At 46.9% G+C, this 20,155-nt stretch overlaps 1 protein-coding gene across 1 annotated transcript in view; it reads left to right on the plus strand.

The window, feature by feature from the left end:
• The window catches only part of LOC143297480 (spatacsin-like), a 109,920-nt gene continuing 89,765 nt past the window's right edge, over nucleotides 1-20,155 (plus strand). The window contains exons 1-8 of the mRNA XM_076609879.1: nucleotides 1-236; nucleotides 1,809-1,969; nucleotides 2,898-3,119; nucleotides 7,039-7,708; nucleotides 8,175-8,301; nucleotides 10,153-10,303; nucleotides 15,052-15,344; nucleotides 19,825-20,004. Coding sequence (XP_076465994.1) covers nucleotides 1-236; nucleotides 1,809-1,969; nucleotides 2,898-3,119; nucleotides 7,039-7,708; nucleotides 8,175-8,301; nucleotides 10,153-10,303; nucleotides 15,052-15,344; nucleotides 19,825-20,004 — 2,040 coding nt within the window. The remainder of the gene's footprint in view (nucleotides 237-1,808; nucleotides 1,970-2,897; nucleotides 3,120-7,038; nucleotides 7,709-8,174; nucleotides 8,302-10,152; nucleotides 10,304-15,051; nucleotides 15,345-19,824; nucleotides 20,005-20,155) is intronic.

A 20,155-nucleotide genomic window follows, 5' to 3' on the forward strand; every position in this document is an offset into this window, starting at 1 on the left:
ATGGCGATGAATGGAGGTGTTCGAACCAGCGAGGAGCAGTTGATGTGTCTGCAATGTCACGTAGTAAAATTTACAGAAAACATCGATGTCGCAAGCACTGCAGAAGCAAACGTCTCAGTTGAAGGGCTGCTGTCCTTGTCAAAAAAGGACGGATCGACAGCCATTTTCCGTCTGAACAAGGGGAGGGTTGTGGAGCTGTCAGCTGAGACAGGTACCTCTTTGAGGTCGTGCAAGAGGTAGGGGACTATGTATTGTGTTCCTGGTATTGAATGTATCGTATGGTGTTGTATTATAATTGATTTACTGTATTCCTTGTCGCAACAGATTTATTTGTGCGGAATCCACAGGGCGACCGCGCTGCTACAAATTTGCAGTGCAACACCACTACTTTCTTTAAAAAAAATAAAAAACAACAACAAAAACATTATTATTATTATTATTATTATTAAAAAGAAGTGGATTTTCCTGCAAAATTTGTGACAGGCTCACCTTTCGTTACCATGGGTTTTTTTGTGCTCAGAGTGCATGTTGCATATAGGACATCAGTTAATTGTCTCTCCCAAATGACGAGCATGCAGTAGCATGCAGTTCAAACACTGCACTACATCCCCGTATAGTTTCTTCCCCTCCACTCCTCTGTGTCAGTGTTACTGGCAGAGTGAAGTCAACACCTGTCTTGATGGGCGCAATAGCCGAGTGGTTTAGGTGTTGGACTTTCAGTCTGAGGGTCCCGGGTTCGAATCATGGTGACGGCGCCTGGTTGGTAAAGGGTGGAGATTTTTACGATATCCCAGGTCAACATGTGTGCAGACCTGCTAGTGCCTGAACCCCCTTCATGTGTATACGCATGCAGAAGATCAAATATGCACGTTAAAGATCCTGTAACCCAGTGTTCGGTGGGTTATGGAGACACTAAAATACCCAGCATGCATGAACAACGACAGAGTCATCGGCAAGTCAATGTTGGTCGTGTAACGGAAAGAAGAAGAAGACACCTTGTTCAGTTGTTGTGAACACAACTCATTCTGTCTTTTGGGAAACAACTGTGGATATTGCCCACCACTCAACCCAAGTCAAGGTCTAGTAGAGGGCCGAACAAAATCCTGGTCTATATCATATGGGTCTTGAATCCATGGAACCTCTCTTCATACTCAGCTGCCTTACTGTTAGTTTTCTCTGACATTCATAACTCACCACTGATTTTATACAGTCACAACTTGCCATTTATAGCATTGGTGATTCACCACTGATTTTATACAGTCACAACTTGCCATTTATACCATTGGTGATTCACCATTGAATTTATACACTCACAACTTGCCATTTATACCATTGGTGATGCACCATAAATCATTGATTTTATACAGTCACAACTTGGCATTTATACCATTGGTGATGCACCATTAGTTTTATACAGTCACAACTTGCCAGTCATACTTGCCACCATGATTTCAGGGTATTATTTCTAATATTAGATAACAACAGCAATAACAAATAATGCGTTTCCTTCACCATAATTTCAGGGTATTATTTCTAATATTAGATAACAACAACAACAATAACAAATAATGCGTTTCCTTCACCATAATTTCAGGGTATTTCTAATATTAGATAACAAAAACACCAACAACAAATAATGCGTTTCCTTCACCATGATTTCAGGGTATTATTTCTATTATTAGACAACAACAACAACAACAACAAATAATGCGTTTCCTTCACCTGTCACCATGATTTCAGGGTATTGTTTCTAATATTAGATAACAACACCAACAACAAATAATGCGTTTCCTTCACCATGATTTCAGGGTATTTTGGGACCGGTGGAGGCAGTCAGGGGACCAGTGCTGTGTGTTCTACACGCAGAATGACGCCGGCACTGTGCTGGAAGTGGCTGTCAGAGGGGACACTGTGTGTCTGCAGAGACAGCTGCTGTTGGCGCCGCTTCAGAAAGCCATTGGAGACTTCAGTGCGTTTCTTTGTGTCCCTTCTCTTTTCTGCAGCACTGTATAGTGTATGTGTTGCTGCTTTATACTTTGGGTAGCTTAGACAAAGTTAGAGGGATATGTTTGTGTGTGTGTGTGTGTGTGTGCACGCACGCACACATGTGTCTTCTGCATGTGTACATTTGAGATGCATTTGTGTGTGTGTGTTGTGCATCTGGATATATGTGTGTGTGTGTGTGTGTGTTATGTGTGTGTGTTTATGTGTCTGTGTGTTTGTGTATGTATACATGTATCTGTTTACATGTGAGAGACAGTGTATGTGTCTGTGTGTGTGTGTTCTTCATATGTGTGTTTCACTGTTTGTGTGTATCTGTTAGTGGGGTGTGTGTGTGTGTGTGTGTGTGTGTGTGTGTGTGTACATCTGTGTGTGTGTGTGTGTGACTCGGCTTATATCACAGATTGACAAAGTTTACATTTGGGCCAACAGCAAAGTGAGAGCTGTATTAACTATTATCAATGGTTTCTCCAGTCAATGGGAAACAATTTACAGCTTAGTCTTTTGTGAAGGACTATGACTCTCAAACTAGGAGGCAAAATTGCACTGGTTCTTAGTGCTGCAGCCTTGTGGGCTAGTTGGCCTTTGGGAACCATCCCAACACCGACTGTCCTGAAACCCACATGGCCGAGAGAGTGGGGATGTAACTTGGCAAGACACTCTCCACTATAATCAAATTCTAGCCCAAATCGTCGGAACAGCAGTTGCCTCCTCTGCTGTTCTGATGGTCATGGTAAGACACGACTGACTATCATATATATAAGTGTGTGTGTGTGTGTGTGTGTGTGTGTGTGTTCATCTGCATGTGTGTGTGTGTAGTAAAAGAGCAGGGACCAACGACACAAATGGTAATGGAAGGCTCACCTTTTGCTTAAATTTCAATGATGTGTTGACAGGCAAGACGCCCGTGTCGTCTGTCAGACTGGCCGGCTATGAACAGGGCTACCTGCTATTTGAGGTCAACAGGGACACGCTGTGTGCTGCGGAGATCGACAACAACCTGTGCTTGCCGTGTTCCTGGGTCCACCTGCCGGCAGACCCACAGGGGGACACGGCACCCTGTTTCCAGGTAGCTGCTGGTGCCGTCATCGTCATGCATTCACAGGAACAGCTCCTGCGTATCCTTTTCTCTTGCTCACTCTGCCTGCAAGTGTGAAGTGATGTCAAGCATGAAACAGTTGAAAGAAATAACATGAGCCATTTTCTGTTTAATCTTCATTTTAATTACACATACTTAACCGTGACCCACTAGTGCAGACTTCGGCAGGGGTCTGACATTCCTGTCCTGTGCAAACTACTATCCGCCTATGCGGAGAAAACGAAAGTAGCTACAGCCGATAACCTCCCGGAAGTAGGTAACCTCCCCTTTGCCCCCCTGACTAGCGCCCTCTTTTTCCGGCAGCCATCATGACTCTTGTTCCTGTGCTCTTCATATGGCTAAGTTTTTTTTTCGTATTTTCTGTCTGTCTGTCGATTCTCTGGCATTCTTGTTTTTTGTCAAATTATGTCTCCAACCAGGTCACATAATTATATAGCTCGATTGGGCGATCGCCCTAAAATTAAGGCGCGATGGCAGTCGATTCACTGACACTCTGGGCCCTCTACTCCTGGCCCTCTCACCAACGCCAACCCGCCGCCTCCTCTAATCTTCATTTCAGGTTTCTGGAAGTCTTTTCTTGAGCAGCTGGTTTACAAATCATAAAGTTTTAAAACGTACTATATTTTTCTTGAAAAGAAACTGTTATCATCTTGACCATATAATTATTGTTTTCATGTCAGAGCACTTTCTGCGATGGTGGAGGGCAAACAGTGAGGCATGCATGCAAGCATTCACAGACAGAATATACAGCAAAAACAAACACCCCTAAAAAAAACAACTAAAAACAAAAACAAAAAAATGCCCTATCAAAAGCCACACAAATTTTGCACACACGCACACACACACACTCCTGGTTTCTAAAGACTTTTGGATAAGTCAGTGTGTTTCTCTCTTTTAAAAGCCTGGTCATTAACAATATCCTATGAGGCCTACAGTTCTCTCTTTTAAAAGCCTGGTCATTAACAATATCCTATGAGGCCTACAGACTTTTGTTCATGTTTTAAATCCTGTCTCTTTTTGCCCCCTCCTCCCTCTCACTGCAAAACAAACATGTTCCTGCCACTTACATTCTTGTCTGTAGGCTCATGGCTCTGATTGCAAGAACACCAAGAATCCATCTTTTCAAACTAGCTTTTCTTAATCAGGTGTTTGATTGTGGAATGTAATGTGACCCAGTTTTAAAGATTACACATTTCAGAAGTATCCGTGTCGTTCAAAACATGTAAAATGCATTTAATTACACATACTTAACCCTGACCCAACTAGTGCAGACTCCGGCAGGGGTCTGACATTCCTGTCCTGTGCAAACTACTATCCGCCTATGCGGAGAAAACTAAACTACGGCCGATAACCTCCCGGAATAAATGCATTACCTTACTGCGTTGCTTTACTTCTTGTTTAATAATTTTAGTGCGTATTCAGTGAAAACTGTGTGACTGTGCTGTGTCTATTACACACAGAATTTCATTTATTATTGTTATTATGTCTTGGCTTTCGTTGTTTTGGATTGATTCATTGATTGATTCATTTAGTTAGTTAATTAGTTACCTAGTTATTTATTTAGTTATTTAGCTATTCCCTTATTTATTTTTTCAGTTTTGATTTGAACAAGGAGTCAAAGCAGGTAGACTGGTGTATGTACACCACAGTGCATCTCCTTAACTCTCTCCATACGAACGGCGAAAGAGACGACGTTAACAGCGTTTCACCCCAGTTACCATCATCAAAATATTGCAAGCGGAACGCTCTTATACTGAAGAGGTGAATATTGACAAAGAATACCACAATTCTTAAGACGGAAGCTAAAGGTTGGGTCATTAAGACACCCACTGGACATCCGAGGGGTCTGTGTAGAGGAGAAGAGAGGACTGGCCGTACTGAGTGAGTTAAGAGAAACAGAAAGGGAAGGAAGCTGGGCTGCCTCACTCTAAACATTGTGTGTACATGAACAACAGTAACACTGACTGGCGCCATAGCCGAATGGTTAAAGTGTTGGACTTTTGATCTGAGGGTCTCGGGTTCGAATCACGGTGACGGTGCCTGGTGGGTAAATGGGTGGAGATTTTTACGATCTCCCAGGTCAACATATGTGCAGACCTGCCAGTGCCTGAACCCCCTTCGTGTGTATGCGCAAGCATGAGATCAAATACGCACGTTAAAGACCCTGTAATGCATGTCAGCGTTCGGTGGGTTATGGAAACAAGAACATACCCAGCATGCACACCCCTGAAAACGGAGTATGGCTGCCTACATGGCCTGGTAAAAATGGTCATACACGTAAAAAGCCCACTCGCGTACGAGTGAACGTGGGAGTTGAAGCCCACGAACGCAGAAGAAGAAGAACAACAACAACAACAGTAACACACTGGTCAGGCCTTTACAGTCTGCCTCACTCTAAACATTGTGTGTACATGAACAACAGTAACACACTGGTTAGGCCTTTACAGTCTGCCTCACTCTAAACATAGTGTGTGTGTACATGAACAACAGTAACACACTGGTTAGGCCTTTACAGTCTGCCTCACTCTAAATATAGTGTGTGTGTACATGAACAACAGTAACACACTGGTTAGGCCTTCACAACCTGCCTCACTCTAAACATTGTGTGTGTGTACATGAACAACAGTAACACACTGGTTAGGCCTTTACAGTCTGCCTCACTCTAGACATAGTGTGTGTGTACATGAACAACAGTAACACACTGGTTAGGCCTTCATAGCCTGCCTCACTCTAAAAATAGTGTGTGTGTGTGTACATGAACAACAGTGACACACTGGTTAGGCCCTTACAGTCTGCCTGACTCTAAATATAGTGTGTGTGTACATGAACAACAGTAACACTGGTTAGACCTTTACAGTCTGCCTCACTCTAAACATAGTGTGTGTGTACATGAACAACAGTAACACACTGGTTAGGCCTTTACAGTCTGCCTCACTCTAAACATAGTGTGTGTGTACATGAACAACAGTAACACACTGGTTAGGCCTTTACAGTCTGCCTCACTCTAAACATAGTGTGTGTGTACGTGAACAACAGTAACACTGGTTAGACCTTTACGGTCTGCCTCACTCTAAACATAGTGTGCGTGTACACGAACAACAGTAACACACTGGTTAGGCCTTCACAACCTGCCTCACTCTAAACATAGTGTGTGTGTACATGAACAACAGTAACACACTGGTTAGGCCTTCACAACCTGCCTCACTCTGAACATAGTGTGTGTGTAGTTGAAAAATAGTAAACAAAAAGGAAAAAAATACAAATAAGTAAACACATAATGAATAGAAATATGGAAAAAAATAGATGAATGTAGATTAAAATAGGAAAGAGACATTGGTCTAATAAAAACCAAGAAAGCTTTTTCTTTTTCAGTTTTGCCGAGAGGGTGAGGCGTAACAGCAACAGCAACAACATAAAACACGATTTTGTTTTCTCTCAGCTATGTCCTTTGACTTGAAGTGATGATGTGAAGTGGTACAGTGTCATGTCTGTATGAAGTGAAATGTGAAATTCTGTCTTTAAGGTCTGTGATGTATGAGCTATGATCTGTATTTTGAGTGTTACTGTTATGTTGTGCATGATCGATGATGTTCTGTGAGTGTATACGTACGTAAGTTGTTAGGGTTTGATGTTTGTGTAGTGTTCAGCATGGAAGTGGTTATTGCAGAGTTTAAATGCATGTTTTATACATTCATTGTACAGCTTTACCCAGCATGTTTGACGCTGAAAGGCGCTATATAAATGGAATAATAATCAGGACTGTACAAGCTGTTGCCTTAACCCAGCATGTTTGACGCTGAAAGGCGCTATATAAATGGAATAATAATCAGGACTGTACAAGCTGTTGCCTTAACCCAGCATGTTTGACGCTGAAAGGCGCTATATAAATGGAATAATAATCAGGACTGTACAAGGTGTTGCCTTAACCCAGCTGACAGTCATCCACAGCCTGTGTGACGGAAAGCTGCTGTGTCAGATCGACCTGGAGCCAGTCGGCTTCCCCGCTCCCATGCCGAGGGGTCAGGGGGCAAAGGTCAGTGAAGGCCATGACCCCTGGTCAGTGACCCCTGCTCTGGACCGCCTGGTGTGGCTGGACCCCCAGGGGGCTGTGCTCTGTCTGGACCTAGAGCAGTACGTCCGCGCCAAACCGCATGTGGTGCGGCTTTCAGAGAGCAGCCCTGGGAGCCGTGCCCGCACCGGTGTGGGACAGAGGCTGCGCACATGCGGGGGTGGTGGTGGCGGGTGGTGGTGGAGGTACCGGCTGGCCGACTGTCATCGTCAGCAGGTGGCCGCCTCCCTCCGCCCCCGCTGGCTCCCTGCCAAACTGACCTCCACCCTGTCTGAGGTCAAGAAGGTCAAGGTCAGGGAGGTCCCCGCCTGCGGGTTTTGGGGACAGCTGCAGAGGACGCGTGGGAAGGGGGTGGGGGAGGCGGGGTACGTGAAGCGGGTGGGGCTGGGGGTGGGGAGTGTGGTGGGGGCGGGGCTCAGGGTGAGGGAGGTGTGGTGCAGTGGTGCGGTGCTGACGGTGCTGCTGGTGTCCGGTGCTGACAGCGACTGCACCGCCCTGGGTCTGGTGCACCTGGCCTCGGGCAGGATCTATCTTCACAGGTCAGTGTGTGTGGGTGTGTGGGTGTGAGGGGGAGCGTAGTGGGTGTTTTTGTGTGTGTAGTGTGTGTATTCTGTGTGTCGTGTATGTAGTGTGTATTGTGTGTTTGTGATGTGTGTTGTGTGTGTAATGTGTTGTGTGTGTAATGTGCATAGAGTGTGTTGTGCGTGTAGTGTGTATTTGTGTAGTGTGTGTAATGTGTGCGTAGTGTGTGTAGAGTGTTATTGTGCGTGAAGTGTGCATAATGTGTGTGTGGGGGGGATTGTAGTGTGTGTTGTATGTTGCTGTATTTTGTGTATGTGAGTGTGTTAGGGGGGGTGTGGTGTGTGTGTGTGTCCATGTGTCAGTGTGTTTGTATGTGTCTGTGTATGCCTGGGTGTGCCAGTCAGAGAGTGTGTGCACATGCTGACCCATCGAAAACCAGATGAAAAAGTCCAGACCTGTGTACCTGTATGCCCTCGGTTCCAGCGTTCCCAGTGACCACATTCCAATCGTGACGCCGGCGGTGAGCCTTCCCATCATGCTTCTGTCCCCAGGGGGCCTGGTGCTGCTGTCGGTGCCCGGGGAGCCTGACCAGGAGGACATCGTCAGTCAGGTACAGCCCACCTCACGCTGTCTGTCTGTCTGTCTGTCTGTCTGTGACAGTGGTGGCTTAGTGCTAATGCCGCAGGTGGGGACTGTCCAGTAGAACAGTACGACAGGTACCTATCCAACAGAACAGTATGACAGGTACCTGTCCAACAGAACAGTATGACAGGTACCTGTCCAACAGAACAGTCTGACAGGTACCTATCCAGTAGAACAGTCTGACAGGTACCTATCCAGTAGAACAGTCTGACAGGTACCTGTCCAGTAGAACAGTCTGACAGGTACCTATACAGTAGAACAGTATGACAGGTACCAATCCAGTAGAACAGTCTGTCAGGTACCTATCCAACAGGGCAGTCTGACAGGTACCTACCCAACAGAATAGTGTGACAGGTACCTATCCAACAGAACAGTCTGTCAGGTCCAGGAGAACAGTCTGACAGGTACCTATCCAGTAGAACAGTCTGACAGGTACCTATCTGACAGGTACCTATCCGGTAGAACAGTATGCCAGGTACCTGTCAAGAAGAACAGTCTGACAGGTACCTATCCAACAGAACAGTCTGACAGGTACCTATCCAACAGAACAGTCTGACAGGTACCTATCCAACAGATCAGTCTGTCAGGTACCTATCCAGTAGAACAGTCTGACAGGTACCTGTCAAGAAGAACAGTCTGACAGGTACCTATCCAACAGAACAGTCTGACAGGTACCTATCCAGTAGAACAGTCTGACAGGTACCTATCCAGTAGAACAGTCTGACAGGTACCTATCCAGTAGAACAGTCTAACAGGTACCAATCCAACAGAACAGTCTGACAGGTACCTATCCAGTAGAACAGTATGACAGGTACCAATCCAACAGAACAGTCTGACAGGTACCTATCCAACAGAACAGTCTGACAGGTACCTATCCAACAGAACAGTCTGTCAGGTACCTGTCCAGCAGAACAGTCTGACAGGTACCAATCCAGTAGAACAGTCTGACAGGTACCAATCCAGTAGAACAGTCTGACAGGTACCTATCCAACAGAACAGTCTGACAGGTACCTATCCAGTAGAACAGTCTGTCAGGTCAGTAGAACAATCTGTCAGGTACCTGTCCAACAGAGCAGTCTGACAGGTACCTATCCAACAGATCAGTCTGTCAGGTACCTATCCAACAGAACAGTCTGACAGGTACCTATCCAACAGAACAGTCTGACAGGTACCTATCCAACAGAACAGTCTGTCAGGTACCTATCCAGTAGAACAGTCTGACAGGTACCTATCCAACAGAACAGTCTGTCAGGTACCTATCCAGTAGAACAGTCTGACAGGTACCTATCCAGTAGAACAGTCTGACAGGTACCTATCCAGTAGAACAGTCTGACAGGTACCTATCCAACAGAACAGACTGACAGGTACCTGTCCAACAGAACAGTCTGACAGGTATCCAACAGAACAGTCTGTCAGGTACCTATCCAGTAGAACAGTCTGACAGGTACCAATCCAGTAGAACAGTCTGACAGGTACCTATCTGACAGGTACCTATCCGGTAGAACAGTATGACAGGTACCTATCCAGTAGAACAGTGTCAGGTACCTATCCAACAGAACAGTCTGACAGGTACCTATCCAACAGAACAGTCTGACAGGTACCTGTCCAACAGAACAGTCTGACAGGTACCTATCTGACAGGTACCTATCCAGTAGAACAGTCTGACAGGTACCTATCCAGTAGAACAGTGTCAGGTACCTATCCAACAGAACAGTCTGACAGGTACCTGTCCAACAGAACAGTCTGACAGGTACCTGTCCAACAGAACAGTCTTCACTGCACCCTGACAGGTACCTCTGCGATGGCGGTGTTTTTTCAGGTGATGCTCCACAGCGGGGCGCAGACCACAGACAGTCTGTGTCAGCTGAACAACTGGAGTGGTACCACTGTGCCTCTGCAGGCTCTGGAGCTGGGCCTGAGGCAGCACCAGTTGGACACCCTCACCTTCTTCCTTCACTCCAAGCAGCACGGTCAGTGGATGTTTAGTTATTGTGTCCTTCACTCCACACAGCATGGTCAGTGGATGTTTAGTTATTGTGTCCTTCACTCCACACAGCATGGTCAGTGGATGTTATTGTGTCCTTCACTCCACACAGCATGGTCAGTGGATGTTTAGTTATTGTGGCCTTCACTGCACACAGCATGGTCAGTGGATGTTATTGTGTCTACACAGCATGGTCAGTGGATGTTATTGTGTCCTTCACTCCAAGCAGCACGGTCAGTGGATGTTATTGTGTTCACTCCACACAGCATGGTCAGTGGATGTTATTGTGTCCTTCACTCCACACAGCATGGTCAATGGATGTTATTGTGTCCTTCACTCCACACAGCATGGTCAGTGGATGTTATTGTGGCCTTCACTCCACACAGCATGGTCAGTGGATGTTTAGTTATTGTGGCCTTCACTGCACACAGCATGGTCAGTGGATGTTATTGTGTCCTTCACTCCACACAGCATGGTCAGTGGATGTTATTGTGTCCTACACTCCACACAGCATGGTCAGTGGATGTTATTGTGTCCACACAGCATGGTCAGTGGATGTTATTGTGTCCTTCACTCCACACAGCATGGTCAGTGGATGTTATTGTGTCCTACACTCCACACAGCATGGTCAATGGATGTTATTGTGTCCTTCACTCCACACAGCATGGTCAGTGGATGTTTAGTTATTGTGTCCTTCACTCCACACAGCATGGTCAGTGGATGTTTAGTTATTGTGTCCTTCACTCCACACAGCATGGTCAGTGGATGTTATTGTGTCCACACAGCATGGTCAGTGGATGTTATTGTGTCCTTCACTCCACACAGCATGGTCAGTGGATGTTATTGTGTCCACACAGCATGGTCAGTGGATGTTATTGTGTTCACTCCACACAGCATGGTCAGTGGATGTTATTGTGTCCTTCACTCCACACAGCATGGTCAGTGGATGTTATTGTGTCCTTCACTCCACACAGCATGGTCAGTGGATGTTATTGTGTCCACACAGCATGGTCAGTGGATGTTATTGTGTCCTTCACTCCACACAGCATGGTCAGTGGATGTTATTGTGTCCTTCACTCCACACAGCATGGTCAGTGGATGTTATTGTGGCCTTCACTCCACACAGCATGGTCAGTGGATGTTATTGTGTCCTTCACTCCACACAGCATGGTCAGTGGATGTTATTGTGTCCTTCACTCCACACAGCATGGTCAGTGGATGTTATTGTGTCCTTCACTGCACACAGCATGGTCAGTGGATGTTATTGTGTCCTTCACTCCACACAGCATGGTCAGTGGATGTTATTGTGTCCTTCACTCCACACAGCATGGTCAGTGGATGTTTAGTTATTGTGTCCTTCACTCCACACAGCATGGTCAGTGGATGTTATTGTGTCCACACAGCATGGTCAGTGGATGTTATTGTGTCCACACAGCATGGTCAGTGGATGTTATTGTGTCCTTCACTCCACACAGCATGGTCAGTGGATGTTATTGTGTCCTTCACTCCACACAGCATGGTCAGTGGATGTTATTGTGTCCTTCACTCCACACAGCATGGTCAGTGGATGTTATTGTGTCCACACAGCATGGTCAGTGGATGTTATTGTGTCCACACAGCATGGTCAGTGGATGTTATTGTGTCCTTCACTCCACACAGCATAGTCAGTGGATGTTATTGTGTCCTTCACTCCACACAGCATGGTCAGTGGATGTTATTGTGTCCTTCACTGCACACAGCATGGTCAGTGGATGTTATTGTGTCCTCCACTCCACACAGCATGGTCAGTGGATGTTATTGTGTCCTTCACTCCACACAGCATGGTCAGTGGATGTTACTGTGTCCTTCACTCCACACAGCATGGTCAGTGGATGTTATTGTGTCCACTCCACACAGCATGGTCAGTGGATGTTATTGTGTCCGCACAGCATGGTCAGTGGATGTTATTGTGTCCTTCACTCCACACAGCATGGTCAGTGGATGTTATTGTGTCCTTCACTCCACACAGCATGGTCAGTGGATGTTATTGTGTCCTTCACTCCACACAGCATGGTCAGTGGATGTTATTGTGTCCACACAGCATGGTCAGTGGATGTTATTGTGTCCTTCACTCCACACAGCATGGTCAGTGGATGTTATTGTGTCCACACAGCATGGTCAGTGGATGTTATTGTGTCCTTCACTCCACACAGCATGGTCAGTGGATGTTATTGTGTCCTTCACTCCACACAGCATGGTCAGTGGATGTTATTGTGTCCTTCACTCCACACAGCATGGTCAGTGGATGTTATTGTGTCCTTCACTCCACACAGCATGGTCAGTGGATGTTATTGTGTCCTTCACTCCACACAGCATGGTCAGTGGATGTTATTGTGTCCACACAGCATGGTCAGTGGATGTTATTGTGTCCACACAGCATGGTCAGTGGATGTTATTGTGTCCACACAGCATGGTCAGTGGACGTTATTGTGTCCTTCACTCCACACAGCATGGTCAGTGGATGTTATTGTGTCCTTCACTCCACACAGCATGGTCAGTGGATGTTATTGTGTCCTTCACTCCACACAGCATGGTCAGTGGATGTTATTGTGTTCTTCACTCCACACAGCATGGTCAGTGGATGTTATTGTGTCCACACAGCATGGTCAGTGGATGTTATTGTGTCCTTCACTCCACACAGCATGGTCAGTGGATGTTATTGTGTCCTTCACTCCACACAGCATGGTCAGTGGATGTTATTGTGTCCTTCACTCCACACAGCATGGTCAGTGGATGTTATTGTGTCCACACAGCATGGTCAGTGGATGTTATTGTGTCCACCACTCCACACAGCATGGTCAATGGATGTTATTGTGTCCTTCACTCCACACAGCATGGTCAGTGGATGTTATTGTGTCCTTCACTCCACACAGCATGGTCAGTGGATGTTATTGTGTCCACACAGCATGGTCAGTGGATGTTATTGTGTCCTTCACTCCACACAGCATGGTCAGTGGATGTTATTGTGTCCTTCACTCCACACAGCATGGTCAGTGGATGTTATTGTGTCCTTCACTCCACACAGCATGGTCAGTGGATGTTATTGTGTCCACACAGCATGGTCAGTGGATGTTATTGTGTCCACACAGCATGGTCAGTGGATGTTATTGTGTCCACTCCACACAGCATGGTCAGTGGATGTTATTGTGTCCACACAGCATGGTCAGTGGATGTTATTGTGTCCACTCCACACAGCATGGTCAGTGGATGTTATTGTGTCCTTCACTCCACACAGCATGGTCAGTGGATGTTTAGTTATTTTCTCGAGCGGTAAAGAGCTTCGTCAGCAGATACTGTAGTTATTGCTTTGTGGACAGTGAACATCATGGTCAGTTCATTCTGCATTCATTAGTTGTGTTCTTCAACACAAAGAGCATGGCCAGTAGATATTTCAGTAATTGTATTCTTGAGCTGTGTTCTTCAACACTAAGAGCATGGCCAGCAGATATTCCAGTAATTGTATTCTTTAGCCGTGTTCTTCGACACTAAGAGCATGGCCAGTAAATATTCCAATAATTGTATTCTTTAGGTGTAAGCAGCATGACAATTAAAATAGTTACACTTGCAGGCAGGAAAAAAACTGACAAAAAACAACCACCAAAACATACCCAAGCCAGCATCCAAAATTTTTATTTCACTCAAAGAATTCTGTTGTGTCAAACAATAATACAATGTTATGCAAAACAATGCAGTCCAAACAGCAGTATGGTCAGTAAAGCTTGCATTCAGTAGCTTCAACAGTCAGCAGTATGTTCAGTAAAGCTTTCATTCAGTAGCTTCAACAATCAGCAGCATGGTCAGTAAAGCTTGCATTCAGTAGCTTCAACAATCAGCAATATGGTCAGTAAAGCTTGCATTCAGTAGCTTCAACAGTCAGCAGTATGGTCAGTGAAGCTTGCATTCAGTAGCTTCAACAGTCAGCAGTATGGTCAGTAAAGCTTTCATTCAGTAGCTTCAACAGTCAGCAGTATGGTCAGTAAAGCTTGCATTCAGTAGCTTCAACAGTCAGCAGTATGGTCAGTAAAGCTTGCATTCAGTAGCTTCAACAGTCAGCACTATGGTCAGTAAAGCTTGCATGCAGTAGCTTCAACAGTCAGCACTATGGTCAGTAATGCTTGCATTCAGTAGCTTCAACAGTCAGCAGTATGGTCAGTAAAGCTTTCATTCAGTAGCTTCAACAGTCAGCAGTATGGTCAGTAAAGCTTGCATTCAGTAGCTTAAACAGTCAGCAGTATGTTCAGTAAAGCTTGCATTCAGTAGCTTCAACAGTCAGCAGTATGGTCGGTAAAGCTTGCATTCAGTAGCTTCAACAGTCAGCAGTATGTTCAGTAAAGCTTGCATTCAGTAGCTTCAACAGTCAGCAGTATGGTCGGTAAAGCTTGCATTCAGTAGCTTCAACAGTCAGCAGTATGGTCAGTAAAGCTTGCATTCAGTAGCTTCAACAATCAGCAGTATGGTCAGTGCAGCTTGCATTCAGTAGCTTCAACAGTCAGCACTATGGTCAGTAATGCTTGCATTCAGTAGCTTCAACAGTCAGCAGTATGTTCAGTAAAGCTTGCATTCAGTAGCTTCAACAGTCAGCAGTATGGTCAGTAAAGCTTGCATTCAGTATCGCTTAACCAGCCAACAGTCTTCATGATGACGGACTATTTTTGATTCTTCATGATGGCAGACTGTGTTCTGTGTTGTCTGCAGTGTTTTCTGGTCGGTCAGTGGAGGCTGGCTCCCCCCACCTGTCCCCAGCATGGAGTGATGGAGCACACCTGTCCACCATGACCCAGTTACTGCCGGCGCTGGAGCTGTTCCTCAAGGTCATCAGGGGTGACCTTGCCGACCTGTCGCCCCCCCGGGAGTTCCGCTGTCGCCTGTTGGGCCAGACGCTGGAGTTTGTGCACGACCTGCTGAAGGATGGCGCCATGCGGCGAGGCCAGCTGACAGGGCCCGGCACTCCGCGTGCTGAGAGAGATGACCTGGACTCCGCCATGCAGGTCTGCTTCTTGTCTCCCTTTGCTCGTGTCCTTGCTTGTCTGCCTTGATGATGATGATATGGATACTTATATAGTGCCTATCCTCAATCAGAGACCAAGCTCGAAGGGCTTTGCCAGCTTGGGGTCATCTGCGCAGCAGGCTGGCAACCTGGGTAGAGCTGAGTCACAGCTGTCATTTAGATGCTCATCATTCATTTCCTGTGTCATTCAATCAGGTTTCAGTCACACATACATATATTCGTACAGACATATAATATTGTATGTGCATGACCATTTTTTATTTTATTTTATATACCAGGCCATGTAGGCAGTCATACTCTGTTTTCAGGGGGTGTGCATGCTGGGTGTGTTCTTGTTTCCCTGACCCACTGAACACTGACATGGATTACAGGATCTTTAACATGCGTATTTGATCTTCTGTGTGCATTTTCACATGAAGGGGCTTCAGGCATTTGGCTTGTGTCCTTGTCTCCCTTGGCCTGTGTCCTTGTCTCCCTTGGCCTGTGTCCTTGTCTCCCTTGGCCTGTGTCCTTGTCTCCCTTGGCCTGTGTCCTTGTCTCCCTTGGCCTGTGTCCTTGTCTCCCTTGGCCTGTGTCCTTGTCTCCCTTGGCCTGTGTCCTTGTCTCCCTTGGCCTGTGTCCTTGACTCCCTTGGCTTTGTGTCCTTGTCTCCCTTGGCCTGTGTCCTTGCTTGTCTCCCTTGGCCTGTGTCCTTGTCTCCCTTGGCCTGTGTCCTTGCTTGTCTCCCTTGGCCCGTGTCCTTGTCTCCCTTGGCCTGTGTCCTTGCTTGTCTCCCTTGGCCTGTGTCCTTGACTCCCTTGGTCTGTGTCCTTGTCTCCCTTGGCCTGTGTCCTTGTCTCCCTTGGCCTGTGTCCTTGTCTCCCTTGGCCTGTGTTCTTGCTTGTCTCCCTTGGTCTGTGTCCTTGTCTCCCTTGGTCTGTGTCCTTGTCTCCCTTGGCCTGTGTCCTTGTCTCCCTTGGTCTGTGTCCTTGTCTCCCTTGGCCTGTGTCCTTGTCTCCCTTGGCCTGTGTCCTTGTCTCCCTTGGTCTGTGTCCTTGTCTCCCTTGGCCCGTGTCCTTGTCTCCCTTGGCCCGTGTCCTTGTCTCCCTTGGCCTGTGTCCTTGCTTGTCTCCCTTGGCCTGTGTCCTTGTCTCCCTTGGCCTGTGTCCTTGCTTGTCTCCCTTGGCCTGTGTCCTTGCTTGTCTCCCTTGGCCTGCCTTGCTTGTCTCCCTTGGCCTGTGTCCTTGTCTCCCTTGGCCTGTGTCCTTGCTTGTCTCCCTTGGCCTGTGTCCTTGTCTCCCTTGGCCTGTGTCCTTGTCTCCCTTGGCCTGTGTCCTTGCTTGTCTCCCTTGGCCTGTGTCCTTGACTCCCTTGGCCTGTCCTTGACTCCCTTGGCCTGTGTCCTTGTCTCCCTTGGCCTGTGTCCTTGTCACCCTTGGCCTGTGTCCTTGTCACCCTTGGCCTGTGTCCTTGCTTGTCTCCCTTGGCCTGTGTCCTTGTCTCCCTTGGCCTGTGTCCTTGTCTCCCTTGGCCTGTGTCCTTGCTTGTCTCCCTTGGCCTGTGTCCTTGTCTCCCTTGGCCTGTGTCCTTGTCTCCCTTGGCCTGTGTCCTTGCTTGTCTCCCTTGGCCTGTGTCCTTGTCTCCCTTGGCCTGTGTCCTTGCTTGTCTCCTTTGGCCTATGTCCTTGTCTCCCTTGGCCCGTGTACTTGTCTCCCTTGGCCTGTGTCCTTGTCTCCCTTGGCCTGTGTTCTTGCTTGTCTCCCTTGGGTTGTTGTGCTGTGTGATTGTCACCACCTGACGGCAGAACCTGGGTGAAGCGAGGTCAGAGTGACACGGACGGTCCCCAGTTCCTGTGTGCTTGTCAGTGGGGTCTTTGGCTGACAGCCCTTCACTGACATCCTGACCTGTGGTGTAAGCTCTGATCTCAGTGAGGTGACAGTCCTTCACTGACATCCTGACCTGTAAGCTCTGTCTGATCTCAGTGAGGTGACAGCCCTTCACTGACATCCTGACCTGTGATGTAAGCTCTGTCTGATCTCAGTGAGGTGACAGCCCTTCACTGACATCCTGACCTGTGATGTAAGCTCTGTCTGATCTCAGTGAGGTGACAGCCCTTCACTGACATCCTGACCTGTGATGTAAGCTGTGTCTGATCTCAGTGATGTGACAGCCCTTCACTGACATCCTGACCTGTAAGCTGTGTCTTATCTCAGTGAGGTGACAGCCCTTCACTGACATCCTGACCTGTGATGTAAGCTGTGTCTGATCTCAGTGAGGTGACAGCCCTTCACTGACATCCTGACCTGTGGTGTAAGCTCTGTCTGATCTCAGTGATGTTACAGCCCTTCACTGACATCCTGACCTGTGATGTAAGCTCTGTCTGATCTCAGTGAGGTGACAGCCCTTCACTGACATCCTGACCTGTGATGTAAGCTCTGTCTGATCTCAGTGAGGTGACAGCCCTTCACTGACATCCTGACCTGTGATGTAAGCTGTGTCTGATCTCAGTGAGGTGACAGCCCTTCACTGACATCCTGACCTGTAAGCTGTGTCTGATCTCAGTGAGGTGACAGCCCTTCACTGACATCCTGACATGTAAGCTGTGTCTTATCTCAGTAATGTGACAGCCCTTCACTGGCATCCTGACCTGTGATGTAAGCTGTGTCTGATCTCAGTGATGTGACAGCCCTTCACTGACATCCTGACCTGTGATGTAAGCTCTGACATCTCAGTGAGGTGACAGCCCTTCACTGACATCCTGACTTGTAAGCTCTGACTTATCTCAGTGAGGTGACAGCCCTTCACTGACATCCTGACCTGTAAGCTCTGTCTGATCTCAGTGAGGTGACAGCCCTTCACTGACATCCTGACATGTAAGCTGTCTTATCTCAGTGAGGTGACAGCCCTTCACTGACATCCTGACCTGTAAGCTCTGTCTTACCTCAGTGAGGTGACAGCCCTTCACTGACATCCTGACCTGTAAGCTGTGTCTGATCTCAGTGAGGTGACAGCCCTTCACTGACATCCTGACCTGTAAGCTCTGTCTGATCTCAGTGAGGTGACAGCCCTTCACTGACATCCTGACCTGTAAGCTCTGTCTGGTCTCAGTGAGGTGACATCTCTTCACTGACATCCTGACCTGTAAGCTGTGTCTTATCTCAGTGAGGTGACAGCCCTTCACTGACATCCTGACCTGTAAGCTCTGTCTTACCTCAGTGAGGTGACAGCCCTTCACTGACATCCTGACCTGTAAGCTGTGTCTGATCTCAATGAGGTGACAGCCCTTCACTGACGATCATACTTGCCAGCAGCAGCCAAGAGATTAATGTTCTGTTTTTTTGTTGTGTTTATTTTTTAATAGCATATCTGTTATGCATGTGTGGGTGTATATGTGAATGTGTGTCTTCATGTTTTACATCTATTTGCTTATTTATCATCATTGTTATCTTATTTATTTATTTATCTTTTTACATTATAGTTATTATTTATTTATTTATTTATTCATTTGTGTAAGCTTATCTATTATTTATTCACCTTTTTTTCTTTTTTTTCTTTTTTCTCAAGGCCTGACTAAGCGCGTTGGGCTACGCTGCTGGTCAGGCATCTGCTTGGCAGATGTGGTGTAGCGTATATGGATTTGTCCGAACGCAATGACGCCTCCTTGAGCTACTGAAACTGAAACTGAAACTGAAACTTTAATAGGAGGGGGCGGGTAGGGGCAGTGATGGTTGAAATAGATTGACTTTTATTTTATTTTATATTTTTTTAAATTTCTTTTGTAACGCATGCTCCAACCCCATAACAAAGAGAAAGTATTGCCCCACACACTGTTAATTAACTCTTTCACAGCCACAGGTGACCTAAGTTGACTGGAAAGTGCACCACCATAGGTGAGTTGAGTCGGTATCTGAAAGTTTGACAGCTGCATCCAGTTTCCTGCCAGTAGAACAATAAATACCCTTTGCCCCCTGACCCAGTTTCCTGCCAGTAGAACAGTAAATACCCTTTGCCCCCTGACCCAGTTTCCTCAGTTCCTGCCAGTAGAACAATAAATACCCTTTGCCCCCTGACCCAGTTTCCTGCCAGTAGAACAGTAAATACCCTTTACCCACTGACCCAGTTTCCTGCCAGTAGAACAATAAATACCCTTTGCCCCCTGACCCAGTTTCCTGCCAGTAGAACGATACATACCTTTTGCCCCCTGACCCAGTTTGAAGTGAATATTGTATAACATGAACGGAAGCCCGTGACTGAGAGTGAGAGCATCATGTAAATCATCTGGCGCCGGGGAGCGCTTTTCACACAGAAACATGGTGATGAAAGAGTTAAAAAAGCATGTGCCATCAGGAAGTTCCAATCAAAAAGAAATTTCAAAAAAAGAGCAGAAAAGAAAAAAAACTAAAAAGCTAGCACTCCACAAAGGTGTTGTATCGCCATGCATCGCTCTCTGCTGTGTCTCCACAGATGGCGCTGTGTTGCAGGTGCTGATGGGATACATTGGTCAGCTGAGGGACGCCATGATGGCCGAGCAGTGCCGGCAGAAACAGTCACAGCCAGCTGCGTCCACTCGACCTCTGACCTCTCAGCCCTGTGAGAGAGAGTCGCCGGACGTGGTCAGAGAGGACGGAGTGGATGGCGACACCACGGACCTGTACACTGAGGTGATTGACACTGACCTGTACACTGACCCGTACACTGACCTGTGCACTGACTTGTACACTGACCTGTACACTGACCTGTACACTAAGGTGATTGACACTGACCTGTACACTGAGGTGATCGACACTGACCTGTACACTGTCCTGTACACTA

The sequence above is a fragment of the Babylonia areolata genome, chromosome 22, assembly GCF_041734735.1.
Source record: "Babylonia areolata isolate BAREFJ2019XMU chromosome 22, ASM4173473v1, whole genome shotgun sequence".
NCBI lineage: Eukaryota > Metazoa > Mollusca > Gastropoda > Neogastropoda > Buccinidae > Babylonia > Babylonia areolata.